The sequence below is a fragment of the Triturus cristatus genome, chromosome 5_2 (genome assembly GCF_964204655.1).
Source record: "Triturus cristatus chromosome 5_2, aTriCri1.1, whole genome shotgun sequence".
Lineage (NCBI taxonomy): Eukaryota > Metazoa > Chordata > Amphibia > Caudata > Salamandridae > Triturus > Triturus cristatus.
In genome coordinates, this window is record NC_140588.1 from 961137582 (window position 1) to 961150341 (window position 12760).

The 12760-nt window shown below is 41.0% G+C and overlaps 1 protein-coding gene across 1 annotated transcript in view; it reads left to right on the forward strand.

Moving 5' to 3' along the window:
• LOC146829475 (V-set and immunoglobulin domain-containing protein 1-like) overlaps nt 1-5566 on the forward strand; it is a 168581-nt gene extending 163015 nt beyond the window's left edge. Inside the window, exon 7 of the mRNA XM_085608156.1 lies at nt 1931-5566. Coding sequence (XP_085464282.1) covers nt 1931-2108 — 178 coding nt within the window. The 3' untranslated portion in view covers nt 2109-5566. The remainder of the gene's footprint in view (nt 1-1930) is intronic.
• The last annotated feature ends 7194 nt before the right edge of the window (nt 5567-12760 follow it).

The following is a 12760-nucleotide window of genomic DNA, read 5'->3' on the forward strand; positions in this document are numbered from 1 at the left end:
ATTCACAACAGCATTTCCTTGAACAGTCTTGCATTTTAGAGTATATTTTACTTACCTGTGCCAAGTCCTGATTGGTTCTAAAATAAAACATAAGTATACCTTTTTTATGCGTACCTCATTGGTCTGGATTCTGTCTCTGAGTGAGTGTAAACAGTCCTTGATTGAGTGAATCAATAAATGCCTAACACGCCCTTTAGATAGGCCTAAATGCTCGCCCACACTACCACAAAGAGAGCTGTTAGTACCTACTTAATTTAGCCTCTGCTACACCTCTGGGGACTCCCTGGTCTCTGTGCACACGATACCTCATTTTGGTATAGCATATACAGAGCCAGCTTCCTACAGCACAAAAAAGTAAGAGAATACTCTAGTTTTCAACATGTATCGGCCCACACTTTCTGACCCAAGAGGTATATAAGCAGCAATATTCTCTTATAATTAGCCTGATCCGGAGTTAGCTGATTATATCCTCAAAACAGTCGCTCACTTTAAGTATTGTTGATAAGGAGGTGCTCAAAAGGAACCCAATGACATTTGCCATTGTACAACACCTCTTCAGTTGTGTGACATAGGATAATGGGATGGTCATTTCTGCCAATGTTTGGGCGCCCTTGATTCTTTTGCCCATCAGCGTTATTGTGCAAAGGGCCCCATGCCACAGCCTGCTGGCTCAGTGGCCCACTGTACCATCAGCATGCAGATAACAAGGTTTGCACCAATGTCTGGGCTCCCTTGATTCGGTTGCCCACCACAGTCATTGTGTACACAGGGCCACAGAGCGCAGCCCACTGCTCGGTGGCCTGCTGCACCATTAGCATAAAGGTAACATGGTGTTCAAATGGTACCCAAAGATTTCTGCTACACGTGCATGCACTTTTTGAGTCTTGTGAGTTGGAAAAAGCTGGTGATCATTTGTGCCAGTATCTGGCCTCATTTTATTCTGTGGTCCATCAGTTTCATTGTGTACAAAGGGCCACAGATCAGAGTCCGCTGACCTACTGCACCACCAGCGTGTAGCCGACGCCTTGCCACATAACTCATTTAAGGCATGCCTGCATGTATTCATCCGCGCCTTGTAAGACGCTGGTGCTGCTGTTGTGTGAATGATGCTGAAGCAGCTGATATTAAACCCTGATGAAGTAAGTACAACAGAGGACACACCCCATTTGCCTATTTTGTTTATCAGTAATTAGAATAAAGCTATATGCTGTGCTTCACATGACAGCGTTTGCCAAATGCCCTGGAAAGATGATCTTAAGTCACAGTAAAGACAGACTCAAATACCTTACTGGTGCCTTGATAAAGTTGACTTGAAGAGGATGAAGCCTTTTAGTGACCAATGCAAGCAATATCCTAATCTTTCAGTGACATGTCCAAGTTTAGGGATCTCATATGACCACTCTTAAAATCTTAATGCACTAAATTAGCAAAAACAGGAAATTAATACCAGCAAGCGATGGGGAGGAAAGATTTGAAAGAGGAAGGGACAACCTATCGGCTGTGATTTGTAAGGTTTCTCAGACATTGTGAAATACATAAGTCTGTGAGCTATAACATGTTCAGCTTTTAACCCTGAGGGAGAGAACAGTGCATCTAAAGTGACTGTCAGCAGCTGTTTTATGTTGTAAAAGATATTGGTATGTAGGCTCAGCTGTTATTTCTATCTGGTTTGAAAGGAATAGTCTTTACTGTGGCACACTCTATCATCTAATGTAGTAGAATCCAATGTAGGTCCAGAAGTACCGGATTGTCAGGATATATACATAAACGAATGCGCATTGAGTGTATCGAAATGGATCTCATGTACAAAGTCAGTGGCTAACCTGAAAATCCGGCATGGATTCGTCCCACCAGCGGCACTACTGGACCAAGTGGACCCTTGAGTAGAAATCTAACCACTGTGATCTTGCTTTTGTTGCCTTTCCTACAGGCCATTGACTCAGGCGAACCAGGCATCTGTCCAGACTCAAGCGGCCCCAGCCTCACAAAACCTTCTAGCAGCTCCACCAGTCGAGGCCCATGAATATTCCGCCGCTCACGAGGAACAGGTCTACACTGCCACCGGCAATGAAGAAATGGAAGCCGAGAACACTCCTGCTGTAGCATAGGCGTCAAATTGATGCCTGGACTTGGACCCCAAGACATTGTCAGACTGTTGCTTTTCCACACTGTGGCGCTCTTCGACATCTGTATTGACCCACTTCCTGAATAACAAGAACCTCATCACCTAACAGTGATAAGTTAGAGTAGAGATATAGTTGTAGAAGGGAACTTCGAGGCATATTTACAAGGGCCATATCTCCGCTTTTTTGGCTTTTAAAGCCAAAAAAGCGGAGATAAAAATATCGCCCTATTTACAAGAGGGTAAGAACATGCATTAGCGCATGTTAGCACCCTTTTACCCGACGCCTCCCTTTGCATCTCTAATGAGATGCAAAGTGGGCGTCACTGGGCAGTACAACCTTGTAAATATCGCTGATGTACACATCGCAATATTTACAAGGCTGCCCACGCATTTTAGCAGACGTTAGTTTTTGGAGAAAACAGCTGTTTTCTCAAAAAACTAACGTCTGCTAAAATGCAGACTTAGCTATACTTACCATTGGGGGTGGATTATGCTGATACGACCACAGGGTCGTTTCAGCAAGGTTATCGCCGTTTTCCATAGAACATCGCTGGAAAACCAGAGATGTTCCATGGAAAACATCGCTATCGCTGGGAAATGATCGCCATTTCGCTATGTGTTGTTAATACAACGCTAGCATGGCGATAAATTCCTGCGATAGCCAGCGATAACATTTTTCTCGCTAAGAGCGGCCAGCGATAATTATCGCTGCCGCTTGTTAATATGCCCCTTCTTTCTTCTGTCTTTTAGTGCCAAATGTAATTTGTCTAATGTAAAGGAATCAGGTACAATAATAGCACCACCGACCACTGTACAGCAGGCTTTAGCTTAATATATGCATGAAAACAACACTCTCGGGCAGGGTGGTTTGATTCAGGAAAGGAAGGCGTATAATTCATAATAGAAATTACCAAAGAGATGTACACAATTAGAGAACAATTTCTATTCATCTTGATACAGATTAGAGTCAATAACACAGTAAAAAGCTTCTGAACATTTCCCTTTCGATAAAAATAAATAAGTGGAAAACAGAGCAAACAGATGTAGAAAATTGCACGATAAATCTTTGGAATATCCAGGTCAATATTTAAGGTTTTTTTTAAATATAGGAAGTTTATACGAGGGGTTAGAATTAGTAAGGTATCCAATATGTGGACAATACATAGGGAATTAAAATGATTTGTCCAGCAGAATATAATTTGGTCAATGGGGAAGCTGGTGTTAGAATTCAAAGATTGCATTTAGTCACTGACCACATCTGCTCCAGGAAATTGTCTCTTTAATCGATAGCCAGGCTAATTTACATCTCTAAGATGGGATATAAAATACTAGAACTTTAGAACATGATGATTGGTTGTATGAAACCCGTAGTAAACCTTTTTTGTAGTAATCATCAACGTTGAGTGGTATTTGTAATAACATTATGGTACAGGCCATTTTAATGCCTCTTTAACAAAACACTGATCCTATATTTTTTAGCAATGATTAACCTCAAAGCACTGACTCGTGAGTCGAGTAAAAAATGTATATCATCAGACAAAGAGTCGAGGACAAAATTGTGAATGCAAAAATACTGCCCGGTCAATGTATCATAAAATTGCAAAGTTTTAGGTGAATAGGGAGAGTTTACGTCACTGAAGTTTCAGCAACTAATAAGAAGATGGGGTGGATGTGAATGAGACTAGATCATAATTATGACATTACTTCTGTAAAACGGCTAAGTTGGTGGCATTTAATTTCCAAAAATAGGTGTCATACAGTTCATAACTGTTGTGTTATCTATAGAGAAACCTAGCTAGCATTAACTAAAATGTTTATTCTATAACATATGCAGGGTGGAGCCTCACGGCTGTATATATTAGGATCTCTGGTTTCCTCCAACCTGTCACCCAAACCTTCGGTCAATGCTGTGACATTAAATAGCTAATTGAGCAATACTTTGAGCACCATCCGTAGGTTTCCAAGATTTTAATCCAAAATAAAACATTTTCTTTCAACATTAGTCGAGATAATTTGAATTTGAGTTTTCAAATCTCACAGATTACATACAGATTAAGGATGCTGGTCTAGAAATATCTAGCGATATGCAGCCAAATCTTTATCTTGAATCAGTTTCCAGCAGAAGTCTGCATTTTAGAGGGAAAGATATACAAGGCACCAGACACCATGCCCGTCACCCACCGTACTCTTCTATGATTAGGTAGATTACCAGTAACCACCCCAGTTGCACATCATGGCTCACTTTAAACTCAAATGCATCACTCATTCTCCGTTGTTGACAGAGCAAGATACCCTCTCAAAACAAAAGGGTATCGAGGTACTAAGCTGCTCATTCTTGTAGGAAGCAGTCTGAAGTAAATTTACAGCAATGTGCACAGCATGGTTCTTCTGCTGTGGTTTATTGCTTTGTGTTGGAAAATATTAATATTCATTTTATTCTTGGAGTTTACTTGGACCAGAGAGCCACTCTGATATTTTTTGGCTGCCATCTTGTTTTTTGTGGGCTGTCATAGCAGTTCAACCGCACAAGCTTTTCTCCCCTAGAAATGATAAGTCTCATCACACTGAAGTGTAGTGCTTTGGACCTCCTTACAAGATTCAAACATTCCTGTTGCACCCCAAGGCCTCCTTTAGGGCACAAAAGCAGTAGTTGAAAGTCTGCAGCCCAAGATGGCTGGCCTGTGGGTCAGCACACATGGGGAAGGGGTTTGCAAAGGTCACCTCCACACTCTGTAAACACGAAGAGAGCACAAGGAGCTCAAATGTGGAAGTGTCATGACCGGGTGAAAATGGAGTTTTGTCACCTCAGTTCATATGCCAACATCTTGAACCAGTGGAAACCATTATTAACTGGTGGAATGGAATTTCCAGTAGACACTGATTTTTCTAATCATTAACACGTGTCCTCACAGTTAGGTGAACCCAGCTGCCTTCTGTTTAGTCAATTGTCCATTTCAGTTGTATTTTCTTTCATCCGGGGCATGTTACAGCGGTAGTGGGGGCAGGCCATTCAGAAATGCTTTCGGGGGGGGGGGTATAGTTTTCATTTGTATTCATTGAAATGATTAGGATCTCTTACTTTTTCCATTTTGATTGTATGTGTATTGCTGTGGTAGTAGTATTGTGGAAGGCAGTGGCGGCTGTGTTTTGATCCATTGTTCAGGAAGCAGGTGGACTCTCATTAGTGTTTTCACTACTGTGATACCCATGGAAATAAACATACAATTTGCATTTTCTGGGAGCTTATATTTTATCTAATTTTGTCAACTGTAGTGCATTCTGCTGAGCAAATTACACTTAGAATGAGCCATGGTGTTTCGCTGCAAGTGAGGTCGTCCACTCAGCTTTGGTTTTCGTTAGCTTTTGCATTGTTCCTATTGTTGTATTGTTAGAAAATCTATTGAAACACAATAAATAGAAAAAAAAACCTCTCCACTTTTACCCATGCCTATGGACTGATTTTGTCAATCATCACCTATATTTCTATTTACTTTAGTTTAGATGTTTACACCTGCTTTTTTTTTTAATTCTCCTGCACGCCTAGAAAACGCACCCGCTGGTGAGCGCTCCCCATTACTTTACAACGACGTGTTTTGTTAAATAAAATAAAATATCCAGGAAACGAGCTTTTCCGATTTCTTTTGTTAAAAATAAAGTGGGGAAAAGGAAATATTTGAGACAGCTGTTAAGTGTTTTCATTGAACTGATATGGATAAGGTTCGCTGCAGAGGCAGGACTTGGGAGTCAACAAACACACGATTGGGAGGAGGCTTGGAGGTGGTGAAATGAAGCGTCATTACACCATCAGTGCATTTCACTCACGTGTGTGTTCTGGAGTGTTCCTGTTCAGCAAAACGAACACACATCAAATGACTTCCAGATCATTAACGTAGAGTAGAATAAAAATATGGCGGGGGGCATAAATAAAACTAAATACAAATTACAGAGAGATTGTGATAGCCACTGTGTTTGTTGTGCTTAAACTGTGTTTAAGTCTCACTTTCCACAGAGAAAGCCTTTTTAGACCCGGCCTACAGACAGCTTTATCTACCTTGACAGACTCTTGTGTAAAGAAAATAAAAATTGTTTTCGGTCTGCTTTAACATTCTAAGATGGCCACCCAATAGTGTGTAGACGTATGATTGCCAATCTTTGGACTTCAAATGTTTCACAGTGTTTTACAAATTCATTACAAAATGGTCACCTGTGTACCTAAATGAACGGCCATCTTGGAATGCTTCATAAACAAGCATGTGCAATGCAATAAAATAGGTCTCGCATTTACGAGACTTTGGCACTGTAATTATCAATAGCTTAAATTCTCGCAAATTCAACATCTATTGAATTGCAAATATCCCATGCCGCGCTTTCACTTAATAGAGCAACAGACACATAATTGATGGACGGAATAGAGAACAAATCAAAACATTCACCCCCAGTCAAGAGATCTGGGTTTAATCCATAATTCTTTTGCTCACCATGCCAACCCAATTTAGACCTGACCATATGCAAATCAGTCTTGACCCTGTGCCTCATGGGAACTGTCCAGCCCGAAATGCCAAGCAAGATCCTCCCTGGACCAGAAACAAGCATCCTAGGACCAGTTTCGGGGATTCACCTCCAATCAGCCAGCATAGCTTGAATCCAGTGGCACAGTGAGCCCTGGACCCACGTTTGAGCATACCCGACGCACTTAGGGCAAGAAAGCAAAAGAGACACAATTGATGGACGGAATGCAGAACAAATCAAAACATTCACCCCCAGTCAAGAGATCTGGGTTAAATCCTTCATTCTTTTGCTCACCATGCCATCCCAGTTTAGATCTGACCATATGCAAATCATTCTTGACCATGTGCCTCATGAGAACAGTCCAGCCCAAACTGCCAAGCCAGGTCCTCCCTGGACCGGAAACAAGCATCCTAGGACCGGTTTCGGGGTTTCATCCCTCATCAGCCAGGACAGCTTGAATCCTGTGGCACAGTGAGCCTGGGACCCACGTTTGGGCAGAACCAGCGCACTTAGGGCGAGAAAGCAAAAGACGCACAATTTGGATTTAGACCCAGATCTCTGCACTGGGGTGAATGTATGACATTGTTCTGCATTCTGTCCATCAATTGTTCTTTTTGCATTTGTCCCCCCGAGTGGAACGGGTATGCCCAGACATGGGTCCCGTGTTCTCCAGGCCACTGGAGTCAAGCCATCCTGGCTGATGCTTGTCTCCAGTCCAGGGAGGACCTGGCCTGGCAGTTCGGGCTGGGCTGTTCCCATTGGGCACAGGGTCAAGATTGATTTGCATATTGCTGGGTTCAAACTGGATGGCTGGGGAGCAAAAGAATGATGGATTTAGGCCCAGATCTCTGTACTGAGGTGAATGTATGACATTGTTCTGCATTCTGTCCATCAATTGTTCTTTTTGTATTTGCACTTAGTAGAGGCCACACCACTTTCTTTAGATGAACCGCGTCTAAAGAAAGGGGCTTGCCCTCTATTAAGTGCAAGCGAGGCATGGGGTGCTTGGAAACAACCCAAAAAAACCATTTATAAAGCAATAGGTCTCACATTTGCGAGAGTTTAAGCTATTGTCATTTACCATGCCAATAGCTCAAACTCTCTTAAATGCAAGACCTATGGTATTGCAAAGAAGCGGCCACCATTGTCCCGAGCTTATTGGAAAATTAAAGCGCACATGGTGTATTGAATGCTGTTGCAAAGCACTTCGTGCCTGCAGTAAGACAAAACTCACTAAAGAAAATAGTGCTTACAGACTAAATAACACAGACGGTGTAACAACAGAAGTAAAAGGGCCAGTTCTCATGGGAGGTTACAAATGAAGACAAGGCAGTACTAAGGAGGACAAATCAGAAGCCAGCACTTACAAAGGACAAAGACACAAGCCAATGAAAAACGTGGGCGGACCTTCAAGTCCATACCATAATACAGCATGCCTCGCAGAGCAGCACATGCGCTGCCCAGGCTCGACATGAAAACGATTACAAATGGCAGGGATAGCATTGCAACAGCTGCTGGGCCCTTGCAAATATGAAAAAAGAAATAACATTTTTAAAGAAAAACTTTTTAAAGAAGCACTGGGTCATCAGTACTTGCACCGAATAGATACTATTTTTAAGGTAGCACAAGCAAAATGCTGGCTCACACTGAAAAATGCTAATGGCTAAAGTGGGCTGACCCATTGCCTCATGCTGTATGTTAGTGACCTAATCAAAACGTGAATTATACTACAATGGACCAATGTATAAGAGGGAGACATAAAAGGCCCTCTTTGTAGGGATGTATATGCATTTTTTAAGGTTTATTTTTTGAAGAAAAAAAAAAGATCTTGGCCAGACCTAAAAATACATACATAGGTACACAGAGGCGCTTTGGTTCAGTCCTCTTCATCAACTGGTCAATCCAACTGTCATTTACATTTTACTTCTGCCCACCGTAACATACAGTGAGGGCTAAGGTTAGCCTACGTCATCCATTGGCTTTCCTCCACTGTAAGTAACAGAAAAACTCTAATCACATGTGCACATTCACCTAAAAAGTAGTGCACTTTAGTGCCAGGGCTGGTGGGCCAATACTTTACTTTGTCAATGTTTTTTTCTTTCACTTCTTAGTGCTCTTTTATAGATTTTTGTCATCCTTGAGTTTTTGAACATCATATTACAGTGATTCAATGCCAATAGCACCAGGAATTAGAATAATTCTCCTGTGATGTGTATTAAAACTATAAAGCATTTCTATTTGTGTTCAAAATACATCTACCTCCTAGAAAATACCTGTACTGTTATATTCAGATTGTACGTGGTGCTTAATTTTTATAAAAAAGTGACCCTTACAAGTATGTTTTCCAATGTTTACTTGATGGCCGATTTCCGTTTTTTTCTTCTTTTTGTTTTTTTGTGACATTTTCTTCTAGTAAAAATAAATAAGATAACTATTGCACAGGCTGGCCAAGGGCAGATCTTTTAGCAGTGTCAATACTCGCTCCCTTTACTAATAACGTTTGTGCCTTCTAACAAATCTGCCTGAAGTTAACCAACGCATCTGGCCACATTTCAACATGTAAAGTTTCTGGCATATCAAGAGGGACAAATGCATTTTGTATATTTGGCTCCAACTGGAGTTTTCCCAAAGGAATCAAAAATACTGAATGCAATTTTAAGAAACTTTGCATAAAACTAAAACTCTGATCTGTATTGGTCTTTTTGAAGTGTGGTGTAAATGAACAGGTATTTACATATTTGTGTTAAATAATGTGTACTGTGGACTTCAAAGTTTTCAGGTTATGTATGTCTTAACAGCTAAAAGGCATTTTTAATTTATTTATAACCGTTGAATCATTTGAAACATCTACACAAAATTCGACACTTCGCATGTTTTGCCTCCCATTGGCACATTGTGTTTCATACCGATCACCCAAAGCGGCCACAGTTAAAGACTTGGGTTGCTAGGGGGGAGGCAAAAGTGTTAAATTGCTAATAACTTTAGAGCCAACTGATAATTCCATATAAAATTTGGAAGACATTTAGCTTGTGAAGCCCAGTGAAGGCATCTAACTTTTCTTGTAGGGGAGGGAGCTAAGGTAGAGTGGGTAAAAATAAAGTATTATTTTGCTTTTTAACTGTGGTGCCATTTCACATATCAAATTAGAACTATTTTAACAATGTTAAATTCTGCGTTGTCATCTCAATTTTCGTGCATATCCGTCAAGAAGGAAAGTGAGAGGAAACAGAGGGTTTAAAAAGTTTTGGGTTGCTAATAGAATTTGTGTCATTTGATGGGGAAACAGCCTTTACAACGAGGTTTTTACCACGTTGTGCCTTCACTTCGCATTTTTTACCACGCATGTTTACAACATTTATGCCTTTACAACACATGCCTTTACCACGCATTTAAAGGTAAGTTCAGGAGTGTGGGGGTCTCCCACCACAAACACATAGTTTATGTATATAAATATATCACGCTACCAATTGCACCATGAAGCCAGGGCACTCTTAGGCAGGTGCTTGTAGTGGTGGTGCCCCACGTTCAAATCCACGCTGCGCAAACTTCGTTATCCTTCGAAACAAAGTCAAGCACTCAGGGGGGTATCGTAACAGCTATTTAATCAGCAAAACTAAACAGACGTGTTTCGGAAAATCCTTAAATATATATAAACAATGCATGGTAAAGGCACACGTTGTAAAAGCATATGCATTCTAAAAAAATGCAGGGTAGAAAATGCGATGTAAAGGCATGAGAAGTATTTTCCTGTGTTGTTCCGTCATACAACGAAAAACTGCAGATGTCACAGCAGGGATTAACTTCTTAAGTCTTCCCTTCCAGGAAGATTAGTCAAACTGCGCCAATTATATTAACAAACGAACACTTTATTACCCTCCTCCTTATATTTTCCTTCCAGGGGCATGGAAAGCATTGCCTGTTACGAACAAGAATGAAGGGGCAGTGGCGGTTTGTGACTTTTGAAAGTGGTGAGGCGTAAAGGTTGTTGAGGAGTCTGATGGATGACTTAGTGACACACGCGAGTGTGACTACAATACGTGGTTCAGCAGGCTTTCCCAGAAAAAATTTGAAACACAGCAAACAAAACGGTGCAGTTTACAGCAAATTATGGTGATAAAATGGGCTAATATGCAACATGCTGAAAAGCAAATCTGAATGGAAAATCTTGAAATATTTTAAAACTTGAAACAGCAGTGACAGGGTAGGCATAATTAGAAAACATTATTATAAGGTCATCATCATGTAAAAATTAACACCATAGCACGCAGAGAGCACTGTTCAGGAACCTCCAGCCTTTTCTGTAGTGAGAGTTACTTCTGATCAGTGAAAATCATCGAGAGCTACTGAAGGCTAAGCAGCTCGCATATTGTTACCAGACACCCTCACACCCAGTTTAATTGACTTTAAAGCTAATGCCCAAAGAGCCAGATACTATAGTTTGGGAAAAATAACTTTGACTAGGGGCTCTAGGACAGGGCTGCCATGTGTGTAGGTGTGAGTATGGTGTTTGGGGATGTGTGCGTATGAATGGGATTTATGAGTGACTAAGCACCTGTATCATATGTGCTTGTGGCACGGGACATACCTTTTGCCATATCTGGTACCGTTAACACAAGAACAGAAGAATGTTTTTTAAATGGGAGAAATTTAAAGTGCAGAAAGCTGTTCTGCAAAAATGTTCCAAATATGAAACATTTTTCTGCACTTTAAATTTCTCCCATTCAAAAAACGATTGTATTTTTCAGTTCTACACATGGCAAAGTGTCTACTGCCAATTAGAAGCAAGAGGCTTGCTGTTTGTAAATGTGACACTTTGAAATGGAATTTTGTTTTGGATTTTTCACAGCCTGGTGGGCAGAAAATCTGGATTTTATTAAAGACACGGAGGCTAAGATTATGCAAATCTCCTTTATTGCCACAGCTCAGCAGTAACAATGAAGAGAATATAGAACTTCAAACAACATTCCATCTTCCTTCTTTGTTGCTGCTGCTCACAAGATAAGTATCTCTCCTTACTCTCGAATTTGCATGATGTATTGTCTGCTTCTTATTGGTTTTATATTTATGTATATCGCATAGCTGGGTCCTATTGACCCTACCATGCGTGTTATCTCTCTCTTTTTCATTAGTGAGGAAAACTTTTTCTTTAATACTACATTTTTACCACTTATGCTTATTCTGGAGCCTCTCACCCCTCTCATGTAAGGCCAAATTTCCCCGACACCCCTGGTGCCGCCTCCGGGACCCCGATTAGCTTTTAGGCTTCACTGCACGGAGTGAAGTCTAACGATGTGCACGCATTTCAAGATGAGAGGCCGTAAACTTCGTGCCTAGCAGCCCGCGTCTATCGCTAGCCAAGGCAAACGGGTTACAGCCTCCATACGGCGTGCTTACCTAAACAGAGAGCTGCCTTATGTCTTCTTTTCCCTCCTTAATGCGTTACTCACGATAATCGGAGTGCAACACCCACTCCTGCTCCCCTAAAAACCACGGTGCGACGCTTTGAGCCGCACCGTGCAAAAAGGCACAATCAAGGAGAGGAAAGTACCTTAGTTCAAGCAACCACGCACGTCTATATGGGTGTGGTTGCCATAGAAACGCTGCAAAGTCAGCTAGCTTGTCAGTTACTCTTCGCATCGGAGATTAACGGTTAGTGTTACTGTTGCCACTTCCTCTGAACCCTAGTCATCGCGTTAAGCTTAAATCTGCATTTGTTTCGCATTTTGAGACCAAAATATGAACTTTAATATTTGTGCTCTTTTGGAATAACAAAGCTAGTTTAAAAAAAAAACATAAAATCAATATTTAAGGCTTAAACAAGTTTTTTTTTTTAAAAGGGGGAATAGAAGCACCTTCATCAATCTAATACCTATTTATATACAATGTACCTTAACCTAGAATCTAACCTAGAAGGAAAAATAGAGATCATTGTTAATAAAGCACTGGATAAAGTTATGGACTCACTTGATGAGACCATTAATAAGAAAATCGAAACTCTATCCAGAGCAAGGCCCTCTACAAGTTACGCCCATATTCAGGGGAAAGAAGGGGCAGTGAAGGCCCCAAAGAGAAGAGCTGCACCCGAACAACCTAAGAGTGCAAAAAAGACCAAAAAGTGAAAAACAC